Here is a 27,632-nt window from a genome sequence, read left to right as displayed (position 1 = left end):
ATAGACAACCATAGAAATGTCGATTCTTGACAGCACTAACCGGAGAATCGTTAAACTTTACTTATAGCGTGCTTTTTTTAAACATAAATTGTATACATTTATTTAAAAGAACAATATTAAATATGTACTTGTATTTAACAAAAAATATTAACAGACCCACCAAGCCACCTTGGGTGTCTTGTCGGTGGAGTTCTTTTTACTTATATTTTCTTATTGTTTTTTATCTATTTTAACCTAATATACACACAAGAAAGAGAGAAAAAAAAAGTATTTAGCAATTTTCATAGAATTAACTCTTGATCATTTACCCATTCCTTTATTTTGCCTTTGTTCCATATTTTTTAATGACCTCTCACCTAGCAATTAAAGTGTTAAAATTTTAAAACAATATTTTCAAAATATTTATTGAAAAAATACGAGTAGATAGGTACCTATTTTAAATTTAAGTGTTACTTAGTAAATATCACTGTTTCTTAAAATCTATCGATATGCGTGTTTCGATGCAATCCGCATCATTTTCAAACACCGCATGTGAAGCTAATTAAAAATTATAGGGTTGGGTCATTGCGACATTGAAGGTTGAAGAGGGGGTAGGAGCTTTTTCCTATTTTTATTTATTTTTTATATTATTATTTTTCAACTTTAATTTTTTTATCAGCGGGAACATAAACAATACGGGTGATGCTTTGTGCATTGTCATATTATTAATTTTGCGTCACAATAGATTTTAGAAAGAGTGGTATTTACTAAGCAAAAGCTAAATTAAAAATGCATAGATTTTACCACAAAGTGACCGCCGAATCAATCAATTAAACTATAAGTAGGTATCTATTTATGTTGAGTATAAATCGTAACAATATTAAAAGAGAATTTTAAAGAAAAATTTCAATAGTATGGTTGTCAATCATGGGTAGAATATTGAATGTTGCTCGTGTGTAAAGTGATCGCTTAACCAGCCTACGATAGGACAAAAGCCCTGTAAATATTAAGACTTTAATATTTTCCTTCATCTATGTTGAGATGTCAAAAAAAAATCCCAAATAGAGAAAGCCCAGATTTGTGAACACGTATTTGGACACATTCAAAATGTCGTGAACACGAATAAGAGCATAGCCTCTTTATTGGAGAAAACTGCGTTATTATTTTTAAGATTAAAAGCAACAATGTTTAGAAAATGAATTAAGATTATTAATTAACTATTATTTAATTAATTTATAATTTTAATTTTTTTTATTTATTTAATACATGAATTAATTATTAATTAATTAAATAAAATAAAATTATTGTCCGCCTCCGTAGTGTAATGGTCAGCACGCTCGGATACCGTTGTTGAGGTCCCGGGTTCGATTCCCACGGGGGGTCAAATAAATATGAGTGATTTTTTCACTGTTATATTTATTCAATATTACCCTGGACTAGTACCTGCAGCGGAGGGCTGATCACCTTTCCTTCATGTGTAAACGATCAAGATAACACTGCGTTTATATGAAGCAGTGCCCTATGCACCATTGGGGTGCGGATGAGGGTTTTATTATTATTAAAAAAACTTATGCAACTATATTAAATAAAAATAAATAAATAAAGTATTTTCATTGGATTTAGAGATTTTTCTATGGCATTTTCATTTCAGATATTAGCATACAATCTGTATTTAAGACTATCCGGAATTTGAATCCACGATTGCTTATATTTTAATCAAATTAATCTCTTTTTTCTCAGCGATTTATGCATTATTCGCTATCCAATTCACATAGGAAATCGTGCGACGGGGTATTAGCTCGCTCAAGCAGTACACAACTCGGAGATTTTATAATTACTAGATCCACTGATGACAGCACAAAGTAATGGTATATTTATGTTCATGGTATTATGTGTTTACTTTCCTAACAAATTGCGCTGGAGATAAGGTCAGTGCACTTCCTTCTCTGTCCCCTGCTATACGCATAATTATATATTTACGTAGGTACTGCTAACAAGCACAGGTTTAAGTAGCCAAGTGTGTTCGTACCTTTACAATTAAGTTTAATACACAAACCTGAATTTTAACTTCACAAGAATGCATGAGACATAAGAATTATTTCTTGAATGTTTTCCGCTGATACTTTGTGGCACATTTTATAATATCTTTATAAAGTTAATTAACTTTGTTTTCACCACTTTTTTTATTAATACAATTTAACCTACCGGTTTCGACAATACCTTGTCATCATCAGGGTTTATTTTAAATAAAAAAACATTAAAATACTCTCACCAAAAACTTCCACACACTCCATAAAAATCGTAAATGTACATTTAGGATTTTTATGGAGTGTGAAAGTTTTTTTAATATTTTTTTTTTATTCATTTAATATATTTACATTTTTATTTATAACATAATACATTTGAATCATTTATACATATGGAGAACTTTTATATTTCGATTCGCTGTGCCTCTCCATAAAAGAGTATGTGCTCTTGTGCTTGGAAAGAGACTTACACTCGTGGTTTAATGTTATATAATAAAATATATAATAGTTTTTTTTAATATATTTTTTAAGATTTTAATGTATAGAGCTTTAATTTTTTTCTCAAGGATTTTTATATCATCTATTTTTTAAATTTCTTTAGGGAGTTTATTGAAATGGTTTGGTTAGAGTATTTTAATGTTTCTAATGTTTTTGATTTAAAATAAACCCTGATGATGACAAGGTATTGTCGAAACCGGTAGGTTAAATTGTATTAATAAAATAAGTGGTGAAAACAAAGTTAATTAATTTTATAAAGATATCATAAGAATCATTAGTGTATTATGTAACGACTTCTTTAAAATAAGTTTATGTTTTTAGTCTTTAATTTAATAAGTCGGTTAAATAAGCTCGATCATTTAAAGCTCTCATACCAATCAAAGCACAAATTTAGTTGCGTATTGGATATTTCTACTTCTTCAAATATTATATTTGACAATGTGACAAGAAAAACTTAAGCTGTAAGGAAATTTAAACAGAGAAAACAACACGAATACCATACTAATTGCGTAACATGTATTTTATTATATAATAAAATAACTGTTTTGTTTTTATTGACCAGTGAACGGGTTTCAATGTAACCGACATCACAAGACTAACAAAATTGTTCCTTACATAACATACATAGGCAGGAGTTGAGAGTTTAAAATCGAATAAATTTAAGAAATGCGTAATAGTCCTTATAACGTTAAAAATATTGAATGAATTCAAAGCAGGAGTTCATCTAAATTAGATTCAAATGAATTTTAATTTGAATAAAATATGAGCAAATTATACTTTCCCGATTATACCTACATACATCTATTTTAACAATAAATATTTAATGTATTACGCCTTGTTTAAAATATATTTTACATATTTAATACGGTATCAATTACTGAATTTATACGAATGTTTCGGTCAATTACCTTTGAGTGATAAAAAAAATTAAATTCATAACAAAAAAACGTATCTAAATCGCTGCTAAACTTGCTGTTTTATATATTACCACACGGATATATTCGAAATTGGGTGTTTCATTATCCAAAAAAACATTAAGTAGACATGAACCCAGGATATATCGATATGCCTATCGCCCCGGCATTATGAAGACATTATCTAGCAATTTGAATAAAGATTATAACGAATTTATCTCAAGTTAGGCCCCGCGTTGAATTTAAATGAAAAATAGTTACCGAATAACAGATATTTTCGTTTCAATAGCCCGGGGCTAAGCGGGTTAACTCCGTTGCCAGTTCGGAATAATGATAATTCATTTCTCATTATCTGGCGTATTTTAATAATATCCAGAGATATGTTTAGCCTAACGTGATTTATCGGAATCTAGCAGAAAAATAATAATTAAGAAATAACCTCGTAATTTTTAAACTTTTAAATAAAACGAATATGAATGAATGGCGGTCAGGAGTGGACTTGGAAATAATATTTATACTTATTTATTTTATTTATTGATACATGAAAGGTTTTTACATGCGCAGTAAAAGGAAATAATTTTATACTATGTATTTGTATATTGCTGTAAGCAATGTAATGCAACGTTAGTATTATATTAAAGTACATGACATAATATAAAACATGATTTATATTTGAAGCACTTACTTTGTGATTTTCCATTTTATAATTAGAATGTAACTTTGTTTTAAAATCACTATAAATATATATAAATAAAAGGCAATTTATAATAATTTACAACTAATAAATACACAAGTAAATGATTTTGCAAAAGTCCGTTATGAAATATGTTTCCAATCACTCATCATCCCTGATCCCTTTTGACTGTGACTGCCAATCAACAAAAAAATAAAGTCACGTGAGATCTACCTAAGCTTCGTTCCCTTACCGTCAAAATGTTTTGAATATTGTTTAGTAGAAAGTGTTTTAATATTAATCAGTATTGATAAAGAAGCGGTTAGCTTCGAAACCGGTTAAACCATTTTAAAACAAAGTTACAATTTAATTATAATATAAAATATATTTATAGAAGGGTAAAATGAGAGAACATAGCATAAGATTAATATAAATAAAATGTTGGTAAAATTCAAGCATATATTCACATGTCGTTCAAATTTACAGATTTCAAACAATGCTGTTTGAAATGAGTGAAGTTATGTAATGTTAAATATATCAATATGATTTATAATACTGTTTGCAAGAAATTGAATTCTACGCATGGGTCGATGCAAGTTGTAGTTTGTTTTAGCTTGACAGCAATATAATAATATAAAGGGAATGTAAGGCTGACCTAAGAATAATTGAAAAGATTAAGTAGCGTTGTATGGAAATGTAGAGCGAATGAATATCGAGAGAATGACTAAGAAAGTATATGTGGCGAATGTGAGTAGGAGATCAGAACGAGGACGGCCGAAAAAGACTTGGTACGATCAGATCAATCAGAACCTAAAATCTGGTGGTGTCAAAAGTCTGCGTAATCGGAGGGCTTGTGTGACTGAATGTATGGATGTGAAGGGAGCGAGAAATGTATATATATTAAGACAGAAGAGTTTGGCTTTCGATCCTCTCTGCCTACTTGTATATTGTTTTTATACGTTGTATATTGTTTTTAAGCAAAGATAAATATTTTATCCGGTATATGCATATGTTTATGGCGATTGTAAAACTTAATAAAACATTTTGAACAGGAATTATATTTTGCGAAACTTTCCTGTTTTTCGAAAGGTAAGAACATTAATCGTACCCGAATGACCATTCTACACTATCGAGTTTCGAAACTGCTCGTTGACATTTTAATTTATGCGACACCTGCCAATAAAATATAGAAATTATTTTACCAACTGGGGTATAAAAACATTTTTATTAATATTTTCGTCGGATAATTAAATGATTTACATAAATGAGTAATTAAGTTGCCTAATTTCTGAGCGGGATACATTGGATATACAGGGATAGCGAACATATGGCACGCGAGATGGTTTTGCATGGCACGCAGAAAAAAGTGATTTTACAAAAAAAAATCAAAAAAGTTTTGGAAATATGAAAAAAAAATTCAAAACATATTTAAAAAGTTATGTGTATTTTTTTCGTTCGTCAAAAATTTCGCTAATGATGGGAATGAAGGATTTGACGACTTTCATGCATAAATAGATCGCATTGTTTAATACTTTTAAAAAAATAGCGAAGGGGATTCTAACAATTTTTTAAAATTGTTTTCCTGTCAATTATTTTCTTCGTTGAACTTTATTACATCAAACATAAGAACTACAAACGAACTATAAAGACTTACAGTATCTACTCAATGAATTAGGGCCACCCACTATTTTTTTGAATACTCTGAAATCTTTTGGATTATTATATTTATTTTACATAAATACTTTAAGTTTTCTATTGACATCTAATATCATGTATATTACCTTCAATAATATGTAAAATATACCTGGATTATTTAAGCCTTTACAAAATTTCAAACCCTTTTTCTGAGAAAGGTCCCTAATTAGCACAGGTAGACAGATAGTTGAAAGTTCAAAAAATAGTCCTATCTCATTTATTAGTGAAGTTTCTTGAGTTCTGGTTGTTGTTTTGTTCAGAGAGGTTATATAGTTATCGTGTCTTGTGAAAAAAACTTAATTTTTAATTTTAGTTCATAAAGTATAATTTTTTTTTGTAAACACAAGTGTTTTTTTTGAAAAGGACAAAATGGGAAAAAGTAAAGACATTTCTGAGGAAAAAAAGCCTAGTGTTATAGTGCTACTGAAATTAGGAATACTATCTAATAGAGAAATTTCAAAAAAAGAAAACATTTCTCGTCAAACAGTGGACAGAATTTCAAAATCAATAAAAAATCAGTCACCCACCACCAGCAATCAGCGAAAGAACTGTCGTAGGATTAGAAAAACAACACCGAGGACTGATCGAAAAATCGTTCAAAGTGCCTTAGAAAACCGTAGTGCATCAGCAAAAACATTAAAAATAAAATTGGAAGAAGAGGGTATAAATATATCGGTATCAACACTGAGGCGACGTCTTTACGAAGTAAATCTGAAATGCAGGCGCCCTATAAAAGTACCAAAATTGACACCACGAATGAAAGCGGATCGATTAAAATGGGCCAGGCTACATCGAAATTACTCGGTAGATGATTGGAAAAAGGTATTTATTTAAATTGAATTTTCAACATATCATTTTAGTAAATAAACTTATATATTTGAATTAAACTTAAATTTTCATTATTTTTCAGGTCATCTTTAGTGATGAGTGCCGGTTAGAAGCCGTGACAGAGAGCCGTCGATTCGTCAGGAGAACACCAATGGAACGTTACAATGAGGCCTGTGTGGTAAAAGTTATCAAACACCCCCCTGCAACAATGATATGGTCATGTATTATTAACAATTTACCTGGGCCGTTGTTTTTCGTGGAAGGAACAATGAACCAAAATTCCTATAAGCAGGTCCTCGAACGAATTTTATTGCCCTTCTACCATACACTCGACCCAACAGAAGGTCCATACACCTTCATGCAGGATGGGGCACCTTGCCACCGGGCTAAATCAATAATAAAATTTTTGTCTAACAAAAATCTGCCTTTGCTCCCCTGGCCTGGAAATTCTCCGGACCTTAATCCTATAGAAAACGTATGGAGCATGTTAAAAAATAAGGTATACTCATTTCCAAATCCGACAGTAGACTGTCTAAAAAAAAATATTCAAAAAATTCGGTCAGAAGACGAAGAAATAAAAAACATGATAAAACAGTGCATTTTAAGTATGCCAAAAAGAATTAAGGCCAGTATTTCTGCCAAAGGTGGAAATACTAAATACTAACTATATTTATATGAAAATATATGCATAATTTAAGCGTAATAAAGTGTTCATGTCTAAATAAAATTCAATGTTGTTTTATTCAAGGTTTTCTCTGAGTTATTCCTGTTTGAATTGAGAAATTGCGCGAAATTCTGCGTGGCCCTAATTCATTGAGTAGATACTGTACAAACGAAAGTACTACTGTTTGTATTCTATTAAAAGCTAACCGCTATGAACCTGATATAAAAAAAATGGCACCTAGCGTCCAGCAACAAAATTTTTCATAAATTGATTCGGCAGTCACTTTGTGGTAAAATCTATCCATTTTTAATTAACGTTTTACTTAATAAAAGAAAAAGTTTATGTATTAATTTTAAATCAAACACAGATTTTTTGAGTCTGCTAAGTTGTATTTTTGTTTATGTGTTTTTGTTAATAAAATACAACTTAGTAGACTCAAAAAATCTGTGTTTGATTTAAAATAAATACATAAATTAAAATGGAGTTCTACAAATTAAACGCCAAATCAATAAATAAAAGAAAAAGTGGTATTTACTAAGTGAAACATTAATTAAAAACAGTTTTTTTAATAATAATGAAGTTTTGAGGGTTCTAAATTTTTGTATCAAGTCTATTTTTTCTTTTTTAGTGTATACTTATTTATAATTAATGATTGTTTATATGAAAAACCTGAATTTACACAAAATTTGATGCATTTTTATTGTATTCCTATGGCATGTGGCACGCGATATATTATTATATTGAAAACAATTTTTTTGGCACTCAGGTTCAAAAAGGTTTACCATCCGTGGGATATAAGATACAGCGTTAATTGTCACAGGTGCTGGCGATGTATTGATTAAGTAGAGATGAAAAGATAACCGATACAAATAAAGTCATAAAGTTTTAGCGAAGAATTTGTGGAATTTAATTACGCTCGAATAAGTTATATTCATTCGAATTGAGATGTCTTATTTGATATCATCTTGAATGTTAATTCTGTGAAATATACCTTTTCAATCTAATATATAATTGCGTATCATTCGTTTTTTCATTAATTTGAGTCATCGAATTATGGGTAGGAGCTGAATTAAATACGAAATAAATTCATGAAAAAATCTATACGCATCCGGGATTGAGATACCATGTGGAAGTTAGAAATTTAACTACACTGTGTAGATAAATTTAATATAATTACTTTTTGGGGAAAGAGATAAATTTTTTCTGATATTTTTTTTTATAATTCTTGATAATAATGATAGAGAACTGGTTTTAAAAAAATCGCTTTTTATACGTTATAATATTACATCAGTTCATCAATAATAATTAAATAATTTAAAAAAAAAAGCTTTAACATTTATTTTGGATAAAGCATTAACTTTGTGAAGTAGATAACATGATGATTTTAATATAAAATTGAAACACTCGTAAAAAACCAATTTCGAGTTTGCTCATGTAAACAAAACTAGTTTTGAGAACGTTCTAGAAACTAAATTAATAAACTTAAAAAAGTGATGTATTGATGACATTTTCTTCGGTAATAATAACAGAAAACTACAAAGTATATCGTAGTCATACAGGAGAAAGTGACCAAGTGCAGTGTTTTACAAAAACGTGATCATTGACTATTTGATATCTTACTAGCTTAATATTGCCCTGAAAAAATCCCAAAGGATTTTATACATGGAAGTATACTATATATTGACTTGTTAAAAATGACCAACTGCATTGGTGTTTATTTTCTTGCCAAGCAAAAGTGACTTAAATGGACTTCCTGAACATTTTACGTTTTGGTAGTTAGTCACTTTCTCCTGTACGGCTACGATATGTGTATTTTTTTAAAATTTTATGTACATCAACGAATATGCAAAAAAAAACTAGAAAAAGTAGTGTTTTTTTTTAAATACCATTGTTGTGTTTATTCATGAAAACACGATAAGTTTCGAGAACAACGGATGTTCTCATCATATATCAGGTTTTGCTTTAAAAATGCATAAAAAATATGAATTATTGAAAAGAATTATAGGTATTTAGTTAGCACTTAACTTATTAAAACTATCATTTATAGTTGGCGTTATTGCTAAACTATATCCCAAGTCTGACTCTATCCACATAATGTGCCCTATCTAAATTTGGAGCCGTGAAGCGTAGGTTTGGACCATTACTTAAATTTTCGCCTAGGGACACGCTCGGATTTATACCAGAACACAACTTGAGCTCGTCTGTATCTGAACAGCGGATATTAAGGTGGATCACACCAATTATGCCTATTTATAATGAAATAAATATAATCAATTAAATGTAAAAAGATCGTTTACATCAATATATGATAAAAAAAAACAGACCGCATTTTTTGTGTAATTATTTTTTGTTTGTTTTGAATACGTGCCAAATAAACTATTATTTCGTCCAAATGAGGAGGAGGTAGGAACATTGAGTGTACGTATTTTTAAAAATCGATTATGCAAACTGCGAACAAAAATACCTTTTTTTAAAGGCTAGTAATGTTAGTACATAACCACTCACTGAGATTTGAGTCTACCGGTTTCGAGACGTACCTATATCTTCTTCAGGGCAGTCATTACACCAGCATGAAAACAGTACTATTGTACACATCAAACACTTACAACTACACAAAATGTTAATCACATGGGAAGTGCACAAATTGTAGGTGTATGAATAGTGCTATGGTAGTGACATATAGTATCGTTAGCATGCTGTTGTAGTGATTGTCCTGACGAAGAGACGGGTACGTTTCGAATCCGGCAGACAATAATCTCGGTGAGTGGCTATATACTAACATTACTGACATATCAAAATAAAATAAAAAGTAAAAATGACTAACCACAAGTAAATACTTTATATTTTAAAAATCCAAAATACTAAATTCCACTTTAAAACCATTAATACTTGAAACAATTTTAACATATTGCCTAATTACTCTCGTAAGTACAAGAAAATAAATTATTGCTGAAATTAGTGGATACACACTCAAAACAAAATGGTGAAAAATATTTTTCACTAATTCAAAAAAAGTATTTTTCTAATAAAGAATATTTATTTATCAGTTCTTTGTACCTTGAGCAGATAAGCGTTATTCCTCATAAGTAGAGTAATAAATAACATTTTTTCAAAGGCAATTTTTAATACCGCAACCCATTAAAATAATCGTTTTCCATACAATAATCGTCCCACCTTAGTGTCCGAAATGCTTTCTCCCAAACGGAATGGTAATAAATCTGCCATTTTGACAGCCAAAACTTTTGATAGGCCTCGGTCAGTTTCCATTGTACGATACATCTGTATATCATAACTATGGACACGGAAACATCGTGTTGCGACACCGAAACGTGGGGCTACATCCCAAAGTTGGTAACTCCTAAAAACTAGTTGTATGCATAAATCCCGATTTTAAAGTTTGAGGTTCCACCATGAACACACCTACTGACGATGGGTTTGGCCTTTAATTTATCACATGTATTTTTTTATTTAATAAATATGTTCAAATTATAGGACTGTAAGACTGTTTATATGTAGAAAAAATATTATTAATAAATTATATTTTTTTTAATTAATAATATTTTTTTCAAATCACATAATAGATACTAATCACTCATTTCACTCTCATAAATTAAAATTATAACACCTTGTTCCATATAAAGGCCAAATTATGAATTATCTTGAAAATTTAGAAATCAAAAAAAAACTGAATTCTAATAATAATTTATTAAATAATATATTGTTTCAAAATTCTTCACCATTTTTCGTTTGTTTTCAAACTCCGTCCCTTGACTAACCCCTTCCCCTTACTTTCCCCTCTCCTTATTTACAGAACAATTTTATATTTTATATTTTAGTTATTATACAGACATGAATGATGGAAGATTAACTTCTGAAACATGTAGTCTATAATAAAACTCAAGTGGTAAAAAACGAAGTGTTTTCTTTAATCATTGTAACATGTCTTACCACAAATTTAATGCCGAAACAATAAATAAAATAAATATTTGTTAACAAAGTTAGAATAAGTCGGTTTTTCAATAAATTAAAAGGAAATCTGATTACAACACCGAAGAATTTTGACCGTTTTTCTTGTATATCTTAGTGTATTTTTCTTATTATACTTGTAATAAAAAATAATTACAATTGATAACGATATATATTTTTTTAAATTCAGGAATAACCCGCAAAGCCTTTATTTTTATTAGCTTGTTTGCAGGTAAGAAAGTAAGGATAAAGAAGTTTAATTTGATTTTATTTTATAAACAATAAAGGTTCAATAACGCCAATTAAGTATGTCTATTATCAAATAATGAAGTGGGTAGCTGTAAAAATAAGGTGAATTGTAAATAAAGACACTTGTTTTTAACTACTTGAGTATTATATTTATTTTTAAGGATTTTTTTGGAAACTAAAGACAAAAAAATGTTTTCATGTACAATATAATGACGTCTTACCACCACAAAGTGAACGCCAAAAGTAAAAAAAATAGATTAACATTTTCATAAAATATATATAATTTTTAAATGTTTTAAAGTCTTAAGTAAGTTATCTTTTTTTTCAATTTTCTTCAGATAAAAACAGATGTCCAAAAAATGTTTAAAAGTAATTTCAATTACACGAAAAGTGGACTTATTAATCATGGATATTCAACCCACGGAATATCACAAATCACGCAGATTGAAGATTACATCCAAGCACAATGTGTATGACAATTTATAATAAAATTTGGGCAATAGAACATTTAAATTGCGTTGTATGACATATTTTTTATACAACGTCGTACATTTTTGTTGATTAATCGTGTCTTAGGTTTATTCATATTTACATAGCCTTGTTCTATTGAGCTTTACATACATCAAACAATGTTTAACTTAAATTTTTTACTTTTTTGTGCTTCATATTTCCTTTCGCTGTATCTTCTTAATTTATATATCCCCAAAAATGTTTAAAATATGTTTAATATTATAATGGAGATATTTTAATCATTCAATTAAGTAACAAAAATACAGTTTTTTTTGCAAAATAGACTAGTACTTTTAACGTTAAAAAATTAATAAGTGAAGAAATAGTTCAAAGTATTTACTTGGTAAACACCAGTATTTATTAAAATCTATTGTGCCACGTGTTTCGATGCATTTCGCATTATTTTTTAACACAGTATGAAATAGTGGTTTCAATAAATAAAGTTTAAATAAAAAATTAATAGATTTTTACTACAAAGTGATAGTTAATTTTAATATAAATATATTTTTGGAGCTTTTTAAAGCTTTTTAAATAAAAAATTTTAAGCTTTTTAAATTAAAAATAAAAACATCATAGTTGGATTTTGAAAGAGGCTCTACGCAATTCGCTTGTAGGTTTTCCTCGCCGCTTATCGATATCACCTCATGTACTCGAAATTATTCAAATTCACCTCAATTTTGAAATGTAAGGTCTCGTATTTTGTACCTTAATGGTTTGTTTTCGAAACTATCCGGTTACACCGACGCATAAAAAATGTTTATGATATTCGAGAGGTTTCCCAGCCCTATTGAGATCGGGATCTCGGCCGTTATTCTCAGATGGGCAAAAAATATGAAAGGTTAACATATTTATTTTCTCTCCAGTGACTAAATGTCTGACTGCGAGATCTTTATCTACGTTACGTACCATTTCAGTTCGAGAATCAGGTCCTTCGTGTCAAACAAGAGAAATATTGTCACGGATATTTTTCTTTGGGAATTAATTAACAATCTCGTCAAGAAAAAAATACGCATTCCTGCGAAACGTTGCCTCTGTTCATTTTTGACGCGTTTTGTAAATTATTAGTTGTTTTTAACGAGGTATTTTATTATTATATTTATTTCAAGAAACGTGGAGTTAAAAAGATTAACAAACTAACCATCAGGGCACTTCGCTGCAGGGGTAGGCAGAGATAATAAAACACAGTTCTTGTCTTTACAAACATTATTTGCTTCTTTCACATTCACGTACCTCCTCATATATACCAACAGATTATTCATATATATTTCAAATAATTGATGATTACCTTCAAAAATAAATAAATTAAAAAAAATATATTTTTTAATTTTTTTAAAACTTGTTCCCTTTCATTAACTATTTTATTTTTAAAACTAATAATTATATCGAAGAAAACTAATATTTTCAATGCAAAAACGGTGTTTTATGAAAAAAATCAATTACATCAAATCGCTCACTCCTTTCAACAACGTCATATATCAAAAATCGTCAATTTTCAGTTGTGTTTGTTTTCGGAATGCCCAGAAAATGTACTATATCAAAGCAAAAGCGGCATATTTTAAACATAATATTTACCCGCTACTATATAATAATTATTTTTTAAATTTACTTAATATTTTTCAAATGGAGAAAAAACCTTCAGGTTTTACCTAAAAAGATATGTTGCACAGTAAAAAAGTTCAATAAGTGGCTTGATATTTATTTTTAATACCTTTTCATTATATAACTTTAAAAACGACCTCCTGAAAAATCAAGTTTTTTATATATGACGTTGTTGAAACGATTGAGCGAAATGCTATCTGGATTTTGAGAAAATTATGATGTGACATAACGAATAGGTACTGGGCCTTAAAGTATAATTTCTTGTTTGTCATAAGTGAAAATTCTAGGCGAAAACACTCGCAATCTCTCTAAAGGCATGAATTTATGTGGTTCTCTCATGTATGTGTGTATATACGTTCTGGGATTATTTTAAATACGAGGGTTTGCATTAAAAAAGTAAATATTTGGAAAATGTCTGAAATAACAGTAAGGTTAGCGATAAAGTTGATATTGCTTTAATCATACTAAGTGTTATAAAACCTTATTCAAACATGTGCATATCATTATCTGAGATAATGATATGAATTCGCAGTAAGTTGACTCTTCAAAAGATTAGATTATCATCCACTTTGCAAATTATTTCTAAATTATCATAGTATACAAATATTACTGGACGATAAGTTAAAAACGTATCTAAGTTTAATGAAAAAAACATCAGGTTTACTTATTTTTATCATTCATATATTAAATGAAATGTTGATAATTATCAAAAAAGTATGGCCTTTGATTTTACGGTTAACTTGGTTTAATTTTTTTTCATTGGTTTTATTAACCTTTAAAAACTCCTTTTGATTTTTTTGTGTTTTTTAAGCAATCGGTGGGCTAGTAAAAATGCAAGTTTTGATAAACGTTAAAATTTAGAACATATTATGGCAATATATTATAATAATAATAATTTTGCATATGGCATTCAATCCACTATTATTACTCTAACATAACAGAAAAAACATCTAATAAGCTTTATATTGGTTTAAAATTGTAAATACAATACAAGTAAATTGCCAGGTATGCCAAATACTTGAAAGTGGTCAGGTTAGGAGTCGTAACAATCGGCGGGTATGTATGAGGAGATGCATGAACGTAGAAGAGGCGAAGAATGTTTGCAATGACAGAGTGGTAGGGCGCTCTATTCTCTCTGCCTACCCCTGCGGGGAAGCGGCGTGATGGTTAGTTAGTTAGTTTTTTATATAAGTAAATTAACACGCAAGATCAGAAAATATAAAATGAAATTTACGGAACTTTGGAACAAAACAAAAGCTTAAATGATATTCTGTAATTGTTTTGTATTATTTACCACTATCTCCTCTTCTGACCCTTATTTGCACCTAATGGTGCATAGGGCACTGCATCTCCTAGACGTAGTGTTTGTTATCTTTATAGTCAATAACAGGGAGGCAAAGTGATCATTCTTGGGCTTCAGGTACTACTCTAGGGTGATATTACATTAAGTATTAGTGTGAAAAACTACTTATATTCATTCATAGTCTATGAAAATTGAACCGGGGACCTTCTGTACGATAGCCAAACGTGCTAACTAATACTATATAGAGGCGGACATAGTCACAGACAGTATAAAACGGTAACAGAAAAGAAACAAATTACTTACAACAATATTTATACAGCAACACACCAAACGTCAGCATATGAACGCATAAACACTGAACACATGAATCACAATATTGATACGATTTGTTTACACTTGATAAATTTCAATTTAGATAAAAATAAAATTTTCACAGATATTAACAAATTTTCAACTGAAAGATAACATCCGGTGAGTTCAAAAACACGGGAAAAACTTCATTTAAACAACACAGTAGAAAAGGTACCTATTTTCAGCAATCGCAGGCATGCAAATTAAAATGTCATGTCAAATATTTCAGCGCTGAAATTCAGAATTTGAAATGTGAAATTTGACAGATCGTGCCTAGGAATTTTGTGATATTATGAGGCTTTTCCGGGAGATGGCTTGCTACCGTAGCGTCACGTGGAACGATTCCTCAGTGGGACAGATTAATTAACTTGTATTTTGTATTTGTTTTCATTTTTACGTCGTCAACATCAAACGAACATTGGTTAAATGTGACCCGATTCAGTTTATTAAAACTAATGAATTTTTAAGAAAGTCAAATGAGTTGTTTGGGTTTGAATATGTGTGTGTCTGAATTCAACTGCCGACGGAAAGGTAACACAAATCAACCTGTTTTAGCGGAAAAAATACCTTGTAAACAATGTATTTAGGTAGAACACTATTACTTAAATTAAATTTTAAGATGTATTTTTTGATTGTTTTATTATTATTTATTGTTGTAATTTTAATTACAATAACATATTTTGATAACACTAAATTTGTGCAAATATTACAAGAAATATATTTGTATTATTTTATGTTTATTATTCACTGATGCTATCAACAATATCGTCACAATAATTCACCGTCAATTATAAACAATTACAATAACCATCACATGCTTTTGATAACACTGATTTATTGGATTTATTTTAAAAAAATCGATATTATTGTAAGTTTATTATTCACTAATGTTATCAACAATATCGTCAAGATAATCCTGTATAAATTCACCGTTTTAATTATTATTTATTGTTGTAAATAAATATAATAACAATCACATACTTTTGATAACACCGAATTTGTGCAAATATTTTTTTTTAAATATCGATATAATTCACTGATGTTATCAACAATATCGTCACGATATTTCTGTATAAATTCACAGTTTAAATGGTCACCGAGCGCTCGGCATTCAAAACACGACGCGACGAGCTTCCGATCTGAAATTCGTTCAGCGCGACGCGGAGAGCTTCACAGACCAGCCGGCCGGGCTGGTGAAGAGAGACTGAATTCGGAGAATACTAGTGTGCCGGCAAACGCACTAGTATTCCCCGTTCGGGTTCGAACCCGAACGTTTCCGACGGAGGGAGAGAGATGGACCGGTAGGGGTGAGAGAGAGGCAAGCTGTTTATAGGGTGGGGGGTTCTTTTTAGTGCACCGATCAAGTTTATACGTTGTGTGCAAGCTGCGTTTTGGAACTTAGCGCGGGTAGGCGCTCTGTCGACGCGGAAAGGGGGAAAGAGTACGTTCGCGTCGACCAATCGCGGAGACCTTGTTTTTGTTTATTTTTTGTTGTTGTTTTTTTCAGCTCGATCATTATTTGATCCATGTTGCGCGGAAACCAGCCAACCCGCAAATTTGCAAGCTGAGATAATTGCGTTAAAACTAATGACTATATCAGAAGGAAACATAACGTATAAAATAACTAAACATTATTAAATAAAAAAAAAAACTTTGTTCTAACCACTTTTTATTGGGTACACTTTTCCAACCGGTTTCGACAAGAACCTTAAAATGTGCCACAAAGTATCTGCGAAAAACATTCAAGAAATTAAAAATATACTATTTATATTTTTAAAAATGCAAGGTTTCGGTGAAATTGTGTTTTTTTTAATTATTCTAGCTAAAAGTCGAACACATCCAAACCATATGGATTCTTTTAAAAATAATTTTACGTATGTAAATAATTTTTACGTGAAAAATACTGAAAGCTTAATATCCCACATGGATGTTTTTAACACATAACATGCATTAATTAGTTGGGGAACCTTAAATCTGGTTGTGTCAAAAGTCTGCGTAATCGGAGGGGATGTATGACTAGATGAATGGATGTAAAAGAAGCAATGAGTGTATGTCAGGACAGAAGAGTGTGACGTTCCATCCTCTCTGCTTACCCCCGCTGAGAAATGGCGTGATGGTAGTAGTAATAGCAATAGTAGAAAAAATATTGTGTTGATGCTTTGGGTTGGGTGTCTTCAGGTAATTAAAATATTACTATTGATGAAGTAGCATTCATCAATTAGTCCTACGATGCATTTGTGGTTTGGATGGTTTATGTCCGTTAGATGAAGAAATGAGAAGAAGTAGTAATATCGTAGTATCGTAGTATTAGAAGTAGTCAGGGGTGGGCTGCAGGGGGCTCGAAGGGGCTCGCGCGAGACCCTTGTTAAATTAAGAGAAATCAATATTCTATTAAATTAAGAGAGAATTTTTTTAGATATGTTGAATTAACGAATTTTCTACCATAAAAAATAAGTCATATCGCTCACTCCTTTCAAGAACGTCATAAATTAAAAAACTTGATTTTTCAGGAGATCATTTTTAAAGTTTAAGAATTTGATGAAATGTATTAAAAATAAATATCAAACCACTAATTGAACTTTTTACAGAGCAACAGATCTTTTTAGGTAAAACCTGAAGGTTTTTTCTCTTTTAGAAAAATATTTAGTATATTTAAAAAAATAATTAAACAATACTTCAAAATGCAAAAACAAAACTTTCTGCCCTGTAGCGGGTAAACATTAAGTTAAAAATATGCCGCTTTTGCTGGGATATAGTGCATTTTATGGGCATTCCGAAAACACGCACAACTGAAAATTGAGGATTTTAGATATGTGACGTTGTTGAAAGGAGTGAGCGATATCTATACTTTGTCGTTTGATGTGCATTTTAAGTATTTATTAATTTAAAATTATTATATATTTTGGATAGATTAAATAAAATTAAACACCTCCCCCCCACTTCCTATCCCCTCCACCCGCGAGCCCCTTGTTAAAAAATTGCAGTCCATCCCTGGAAATAGTATCAAAAAGTCAAATTTTGCAAGTTGTGGTTTGGATGATTTCCGCATAACACGGTGCAGTTGTGTTCTCCTTTCGCCGACAAGTTGAGATGTTGTAGAGGAGAGGCGCTGACGTGACGGTCGGCGATATGCCGTGTGGGGTATTATGAGGAAATATCTCTCTTAGCTCACCACGCACGAGCGCGTTGTCTCGGAAGCGATTCGTTCTCCGCTCTTAATTAAAAGCGCTTTTGTATCGACGTCCTTAGAGCAGTTAGCGGCTTCGTTTTCACTAATGAAATGGATTGCTCAATTCGTTTTTGCGAACTCTTATTGTACCCATACGGTCTTAATAACACACTGACACACCGGACTACCCAGAATTCACAAAATAAGATGAAACATACTCGTATAAAGTCCAGTATTCGTTACTCGCAAATTAATTTTCTCTAAATCAAGGTCACATTTTACGTAATGGATAAATATCACGATAAGTGATTATTGGCTAATAAATTAATATGAAAAATCAGAAGACTGTGGGTGACATTTTTTTTGAAGGTTTAAACTTTAGATATTTGAATAAAAGGAAAAACATACGCATTCGCATACGTCATCATCATCATAGAACTTCCAAGAATTTGAGTAGCGTGCTTGTCAATAATGGGTAGAATTGGTGAATGTTACACGTACGTAAAGTGATCATTTAAACCAGCCTATGACGGTCATCAGCCACGTACATGCCCAGACTTCCATATTCTTCTTCATCCTTGATGAGATGTCAAACAATAATATGCTTTACAACTGTTTTCAAAACCAAACTGCCGGACGGTAAAATTCCGTGTAGTGCACATTCGGCTTTAGGGCGCTTGTCCACTACCCGGAATTACACGGAATTTTACCGTCCAGCACGTCAGTTAGCGTTTTAAAACGATGATTGGCTGGGGTTGGCTTGTGCTTTTGTCCATATTTCATCGGATCGGTGCATGAACACCTTGCGCCTAAATTCGATCTCGCCAAACTGTCGTAGTCGTTCTCATTTTTCAGAACCGGACCACTGGATGGTGATATCCCGTGTAGTGGACAAACGCCCTTAGGGCGCTTGTGCACTACAGGAATTTTACCGGATTATTTGTTTGGATTGGCTTGCGCTTTTAGCCATTTTTCCTCGGATCGGTGCGTGATCACGGTGCGCATAAATTCGCCGAAGCTAAACTGTCGTAGTCACTTTTATTAAAAAAAAAAAAAAAAAAAAAAAACGGACTGCCGGACGGTAAAATTCCGTGTAGTGCACAAGCGCTCTTAGTTCTCATTTTCGGAACCCCATTTCTCTAGCAAGTATGAGGCAGAATCAGGCAGAGTACCAACTAAACAGCACGGAACGGAGGCGAGATTGGTTTGGTCGCTGTGATTGGCACATCCAATTATTTGTGAGAATTGTGCATCGCGTGTTGTCTGCGCGTTGCATCTTAGCTCCTGACACTCTCATACCTATCGGGGACTCGGGACTTCATATCTAATTACCTCCTCGCACTTTCTGACAGCCGTGGATTAACACATCTGCAGACGCGCGACAGAAGATTACGGGTGTGTTAACATACTCTACTGCGTGTCAAAACGTATGCTTACGGGCTAAGCCAACTGATGTGCGTCTAACTCCCGGACGCTAACTAATTATAAGAACTCAGTTTGGTGATAGTTAGTTAAGTAAGCAAATTTAAGGTAAGATTATTTCGACGTGCCCTACGTAAAGTGCTCTAACTACATTTTTGTCAATTTTGAGATATTTGGTGTACGTTATCAACTGACCGTTATCTACCAATATAAATGAACAAAAAAATAATAAAATAAATTATGCCTAGTTTTCAGGAGTATAAGACGCTATCTACATTGAATTTTCGAAATGAACTGAACTCCTAAAACGCCAACTCCTTAATTTTGATAAAGCATAAAGTTTTAAAATGATTTAATACATTATTTTATCGTGTTTTGAATGTATAATACTAGTTTAGAATATCAGATAAAACCGTTAATTCATAAAAATAATATGTTAAAAAAATCTTCTAAGCTCTCTCCTGTAAATAAACAAATTTGCAGATAGAGTACTTTAGGGGCCGTCGATTTACTCATAACATTTTCTTCTTCATCTTTGTTGAGATGTCAAAAATACATAATAACTCCTTAGTGGAGAAACCCAGATTTGTATACAAATATTTGGACACACTCAAAATGTGAATAAAGTATTTGGTATGGACTGCAAAAAAATTCAAATTATATTTTCCGTTATGTAAATTTGCATACAATTAGATTCTTTGAAATTTCAATCATAGATGGCTGTTGTGAACCTAATCATGGAACGTTATGAGATCAAAATTTGAGTAGTAATCTCATGATTGACAACCTATGTAGAATGGTGAATGTTACACGTATGTAATGTGATCACTTAACTAGCCGATGATAGGTCGAAAGCCCGGTAAATACCCAAAAGAATGTTGAGAGGTCGAAAAGATAATTTTTACTTACCTATTACATAAAATACCTGTGACATAAGTAGGAGAGTGAACGCTAGGAACGGAGTCAATGGCGCACAGAAATCAGTTATAGCAAATTAAAGCCTTACAGCTAAACTGTCAGTACACAATGGAGTACCGGTACCAACCCTTATGTAATGCTTTAGCAAATATTACTGAAAATAAACTAAATTCAGTCGAAAAGCCAAACTGGCAGTACACAAAGGAATCCTGGTTCCAATCCTAGTGTATGTAAGCCCTTTGGCTTAGTCAAAATTTTTTTCATATCTTTAAAAAAACTTTTTAAACTAAGTCAGTCTGATGATGTCGGTAACGACGAAACCCGGTCGCTGGTCAAATAAAAAAGTGGAAAAGCTAAAAATATTGGTTTTAATCTAATAATAAATTAAAAATGCAATTCCATCACGAAGTGTCAGTGGATAATATAAATCTATTTTAAACTAATGTTTTTCGCAGATACTTTGTGGCACATTTCAAAAACTATATAAAATTAATAAACTTTTTTTTAACCACTTTATATGGGTCCTTTTTTCCAACCTTTCGAAAATTATTATTATAAAATTTTCTAAATGTATTAACTATTATTACCCATTCCTTAAACCCGCACATTCAACTAACTATGAATATTACAATGTTTTAGAATTAGTACGTGTTTAAACCTGATAATGACAAGGTTCTTTTCGAAATCGGTTGGGAGAAAGAAAGTACAAACGAAAAGTGATTAAAAACAAATTAGTTTTATTTTATAAAGTTTTTAAAGCTTTTCTCTGAATGTGAAAACAGAAGCGATGTCTAATCATGTTTGTTATGATTAAAACGAAAAATAAATTATCTATGTCCGGACATTCGAAAAGAAACATTCAATTAACTTCTATGGCAAACACTTTCATCCAATTTAAAATCGATGAGCGACCCCTAGAGAGGTTTATTTACCCCCGGCCGCGGGACCGGAATCCCACTAGTATATCCGGTACTTCCCTCTTCTATTCTGCAAACGGCAAACCCGGATCCGGAAGGCATAATTTCCCTCCAAACGAATGGTATTCATTTACACGTAAGTCCTACGAACAATCCCTTTTAAAATTACACAAAACGAAGGCATGATGCCTCCGCGGTCGGTTTCTTCATATCGATTGATAACCGGTTCATTTAAGATGAAGTTAAGAATTACTAACTAATTAAGTAACTTACTTCCCCGCAAGGTTAGGCAGAGAGAATAGAACGCCACACAATTTGTCCTTTCAAACTATATTCGCCTCTTTCGCGAGTAACCAACAAAACTGTAACATCATTTTGTTGTCCATAATATGCGTCAATTATATATTATAACGTGCTGCCAATTTTCTTATTTTTTTAAGTACTGATTACAAAAAAAAACAACTAACAATCACGTGGTTTTCCCGCGGGGGTAGGCGGAGAGAATGGAGAAGAAAATAATATTTAGTATTCGATGGCACACTCGGAGAAAGAGGCGAATAAAGTTTGAAAGAACAGATTGGTGTGGCGTTCTATTTTTTCTACCTTCTCTTATTCACGGTGAGTTATCAGATGTCTGCAAAACATATATTTTTTCTATTTTTCCAAACAAAAATTGAAAACAGGAGATTATAATTTTTTTTATTGACACACTCCTCTCAATTCATAGACGTCTAAGCTTTGAGCTTTTTCAGAGGTTTTTAAGTTCTTTGATATATTTAGAACGGAAACAGTGAACGAGTGGGGGTGGAAATGTAATAAGGGTGTGTCTCCTTTGAAATATTCAAAGATCCCCTCATTAACGGGCTCTTGACCTCAAGGTTTAAAAAGTCTTACTTCTTCCCTACTGCCTCACTGTGGAGCTTTCTTCTAATTTTCATTCAGTCTATTTGCACGGAGTCTTCCGCTTTATGTTTGCAATCAGATTTGATACAGGATATTAAAATTAGCCCAATCAATATTGTAAATTAAGACACACATACCTAAGTTTAAGATCTTATTTTTATTGATTGATTTGGCAGTCACCCTGTGGTAATTTTAGTCCGTTTTTAATTAATTTAATTAATTTAATTTAAGTTTTACTTGGTGAACATCACAATTTTGTACAGTATAATGTAGTGTTACCAAGTAAAATTAAAGAATCTATACCTGCCCTTAAACAAGTGTTTTTGATAATTAAGACAATAATTCTACACAATATTCCTGAAATCATTATTAAAAAAACGATACATATTATTTGATCTCTCAAACAAATGTGCCGAAAAACCATGTATGATAGATTTATGTATTAATTTTTTAAATCAAGCACAGAGCATTGTGACAATTGTTTCGCCTAGTTATGGCATTTTCAAACGAATGTTGGACATTCGTTTGAAAATGCCATAAATAGGCGGAACAGTTGTCACAAAATTAATTTTTATGTTTTTTTTTTAAATAATAAAAAAATAGATGTTTGACTAAAAGAAATTAATTCTGAAATAAAAATGAAGTTCTACATTAAACTCCAAATCAATTAACAAATGTGTGATAGATGTTCGAATGGCGACAAGAGGAAATAATACAAGGCTGAGATAAGCATCATCGGTACAATTGAGAAAAGAGTGTTAAGATGGTTTCAGCGTTAAAATCTATTGAGACACGTGTTATAGAGAGAGAGCAGTCAAATCATGTTGATTATCATTAAATTCCATTTATATTGGGTAAAGACGTATGTTTACAAAAAATATACATATATATCGTAGTCGTACGGAAAGAAGTGACCAGCTAACAAAACGTAAAATGTTCAGGAGGGCCATTTAAGTCACTTTTGCTTGTCAAGAAAATAAACATCGATCCAATTAGTCTTTTTTAACAAGTCAATATATTATACTTACAAGTTTAAAATCCTTTGGGATTTTTTTCAGGGCAATATTAAGCTAGTAAGATATCAAATAATCACGTTTTTTGTAAAAAAAAATGCACTTGGTCACTTTCTCCTCATGTCAACATGACTACGATATATATACATATATATATATATATATATATATATATATATATATATATATATATATATATATATATATATATATATATATATATATATATATATATATATATATATATATATATATATATATATATATATATATATATATATATATATATATATATATATATATATATATATATATATATATATATATATATATATATATATATATATATATATATATATATATATATATATATACGTTGGAAAGGAAATTGAGGTTTATATAGTTGTGAGTCTTTTGAAAAAATATATCTTGGTACAGTTTTTAAAATGCCACGTTCATTGATTGTGACGTTTAAATATGTTTCTGACAATACTTAATTCACGACAATTCTACCGAAGGTTTTAATGCCCCTAATACAAATTTATTCCGTCAACCCTTTGCAATCAAATGTGCTCCTATTTCCGTTAATTCATCCCCCTTCACCCGGCTCCCGGTTTTAATTCGCGTCATACTAACAAATAAACAACAGTATCATAGGTTATCAGGACCGACCCCTAATTTTTATATCAGAGAATGGCCGTAATAAGGCAGTCATTGTGTTTTATTCAACCGTATCCTTTGGAATAGCCACTTAGTCCTGGTAATGCCTACCTTTAAAATGCAATTATCAGCGGAAGGAGAAAGGAATTAAAGGGATACATATTATTATGCCTATTTCATTTGTATACAGGCACCTGGATACAACGTGACTTGCTGAATTTATTATTTCATCCTGTATCCGGATGATATCATTCACATTTGGGGGTGTTTCATAAATGTATTGTCGGGTGCTTAATCTAACGTAAGGGGGAGCTTTTAAATTAATAACAATTATAAAAACTGATCTTGCTTTTGTATAAGTGCAATAACACTCTAGCTTTGTTCATAATACAGTAAACCTCAATATAATGGACTATTTGGGGTGAAGACTTGTCCATTATAGCTGAAAGTCCGTTAAATATGTTAAAAATTAATTTAAAAAAACTTTTTCTGAAAAATATGAACACTATTTTTAAATAGAAAGCTGTCCCACCGCATTACCAGATCTGATACAGAAGCATCTAGGCTGCCTGACAGATCTGCTCTTGAAAAGCAATTTTTTGAAGTTTTTGTTTTATGAACTAAGTTTTTTCTTTTTGAAATAGATAAATTCCATAGATGACGCCACCATTTTATAGATTTTATGAGCTGTCAACGGCTGGTTAAGTATGCAGTTGACTAAGTATTACGCCTATTAGGACTACATGACTTCCCAGTCTGCAGATTTTGTATGGAGGATAACGAAACACCAATCCACATTTTCCACAACTGTGACGAACTAGCTAGCAAATGAAGTCACATCCTTGGAGGACCACTACAAGATTCCGAGAAGGCGAAGAAGCTCTTACCACCAAGACAGGTCGTGAGCCACATGACTCATGTAGGTCTTGAGAGTGAGCTGTGATACAGAGGGAGGTCATCATAGACCTAATATTGTCGCAGTAACATAAGGGAGGCAAGATCCCTTGACCACATAATAAAAAAAAGGTATTACCCATAACAGGTCATAAACCCTGCAAATACCCAGAGTTCCATATTCTTTTTCATATATGTTGTTTAGATATCAAAATATACTTTTGTTGTGGAGATATTGGAATGTTTGGGTTTTTTTAACGCAAAGTCAAACACTATTCAATTACAAAATGTTGTAAATAAATTGTCTGGTCAAATTATAACCTTAAATAATAAAAATGAAAATGATATTTTCTGGCGTTTCTCGTGTGTGTGAATACAATCCAGGATTCGGACCTCGAGAATATAATAAAAGAGTTTCTGCTCAATAAAAAGCTTCTTTTCATCTCACCAATAGATGTCTCAAGTGAAGTTCTAGTGATTCAAGAATAATGTTTCAAAAATTGGTTCATGTATATATAACTTTCAAGAATTTGAGTGTGGTTGTCAATAATGGGTAGAATTGGTGAATGTTACACGTGTGTAAAGCGATCACTTAAACCAGCCTATGACGGTCGTCAGCCCCTTAAATGCCCCGATTTCCATTTTTTTCTTCATTTTTGATGAGATGTCAAAAAATAATATTCCATATTCTTCTTCATATATGATGTTGAGATGCCAAAATACCCTTTTTGTACAGATATTGGTATTTGTTTTTTTTTTTAACGCAAAGCCAAACACAATTCAATTAATTACGCGGTAATTTAAAACATAAAATTCCTGGACATATTTAAATTTCCGGATGTCCTGTCTGCGAAACATCCCCAATACTTTTAATGAAACCAAAACAATACGGACATATTCCTACAGCGTACAATTTGTTTGTCATCGCTCGAACGGAATTCAAACAATTTGTCCAATTAATCCGATAGCCACCGAAATTCTCACCGTGTGAATTTTAATGGGAAATTTACTCCTACTCTCCCTGTAGTTGCGTGTATTAAACCGGGTTCACGTTCCCATTGAATTATATGAAGGTCTAATAAGGTACACGGTGATTCTAAACTGCCTTAACCCTTTCCCAGCATGAATCATTCTATTAGGGATCGGCCATTGGCTGCAGGTAACAAACGTGATATTCGTATTACGTATGAGAATTCTGGACGAGATTCCCAAACATTTTTTTAATCATTCGTCTAAGAAATCTAAAAAAATAAATTTCTGAAAAATACCCAAAATATCAGTATTTTTTTAAAATTACTCCTACTTCTACCATCATGCCGTTTCTCCGCAGGGGTAGGCAGAAAGGAAAATAATACTTTGTATCTACCACTATTTCTTAAAAATCTATTTTTACTTTTATACAAAAATTAAAGTAATGTCACACAGTTTCTAGTTTTTTTTAAATTAATGTTTTACTTAGTAAATACGACTATTTCTTAAAATCTACTGTGACACGTGTTTCAATGCATTCCGAATCATTTTCGAACACCGTTTCTAGCTGCCTACAGTAAGTGATATACATCGTCCAGCATTTGGAGCCATAGAGGTGGGTGGGTCTGACAATTGTTTGGTAGACTTTTACCTTAAGCTTTGATAAAAGGTAAAAATATACCAAATAATAAATAATGTAATAGTAAAAATCATTTGCAAAATTTTGAGATTTTGGAAATTAAAAAAGCGATAAATCAAACATTAAAAATTATAAATAATCAATAAAATTTAAGTAACAGTCCTATTTTTGATATTTTTCGAATTTCTGTTCACGTAAAAAATTTCCGCTCACTGGTTTTAATTTAAGTTTTACTTAACATATACCAATATTTCTTAAAATCTACTGTGACACGTGTTTTGATGCATTCCGTATCATTTTCAAACACGATTTTAAGAAATAGTGGTATTTACTAAGTAAAACTATTTAATAGATTTATATTATCCACTGACACTTCCGGATGGAATTGCATTTTAATATACAATATTGTGAGATTAAAACCAATATTTTTAGCTTTTCCACTTTATTTTTATTTGACCAGCGACCGGGTTTCGTCGTTACCGACATCATTAGACTGATGATGTCGGCAACGACGAAACCCGGTCACTGGTCAAATAAAAATAAAGTGGAACAGCTAAAAATATTAGTTTCAATCAAATAATATACTAAGTAAAACTATATTTTATTTATTGTTTCGGCATTAACTTTGTGGTAAGACATGTTACAATGATTAAAGGAAACACTTGTTTTTTACTCAAGTGGTAAAAAAACAAGTGTTTTCTAAGTAAAACTATAATTAAAAATGAATAGATTTTATCACAAAGTGACTGCCGAATCAATTAATTAAATGATAAATAATATTTATACTGTAATAAGACATTGATGATAGAAAATTAGAGTTTGTGCTAATGAAACGGTAAGATATGATATTCCAAAAGCTTTCTTTCCGTCG

The 27,632-nt window shown here is 31.2% G+C and overlaps 2 protein-coding genes across 3 annotated transcripts in view; one reads left to right on the top strand and one right to left on the bottom strand.

Moving 5' to 3' along the window:
• Positions 1-16,434, bottom strand: part of pxb (putative Hedgehog signaling attenuator pxb) — a 442,089-nt gene extending 425,655 nt beyond the window's left edge. For both annotated transcript variants that reach the window (XM_088266356.1, XM_088266355.1), the window contains exon 1: positions 15,209-16,434. The gene's annotated coding sequence lies outside the window, so the exon portion shown is untranslated. The remainder of the gene's footprint in view (positions 1-15,208) is intronic.
• Positions 1-16,464, top strand: part of LOC148305661 (protein CFDP2-like) — a 46,576-nt gene extending 30,112 nt beyond the window's left edge. Inside the window, exon 3 of the mRNA XM_088266369.1 lies at positions 16,341-16,464. Within this exon, the coding sequence (XP_088122495.1) occupies positions 16,341-16,464 (124 nt within the window). The remainder of the gene's footprint in view (positions 1-16,340) is intronic.
• Positions 16,465-27,632: the final 11,168 nt, after the last annotated feature.

Source organism: Brachycentrus maculatus, unplaced genomic scaffold (genome assembly GCF_059751285.1).
Source record: "Brachycentrus maculatus isolate JH-2025_06_01 unplaced genomic scaffold, ASM5975128v1 h1tg000266l, whole genome shotgun sequence".
Lineage (NCBI taxonomy): Eukaryota > Metazoa > Arthropoda > Insecta > Trichoptera > Brachycentridae > Brachycentrus > Brachycentrus maculatus.
Note: the sequence above shows the minus strand (reverse complement) of the source record. Positions and strands in the feature narration are given on the sequence as shown.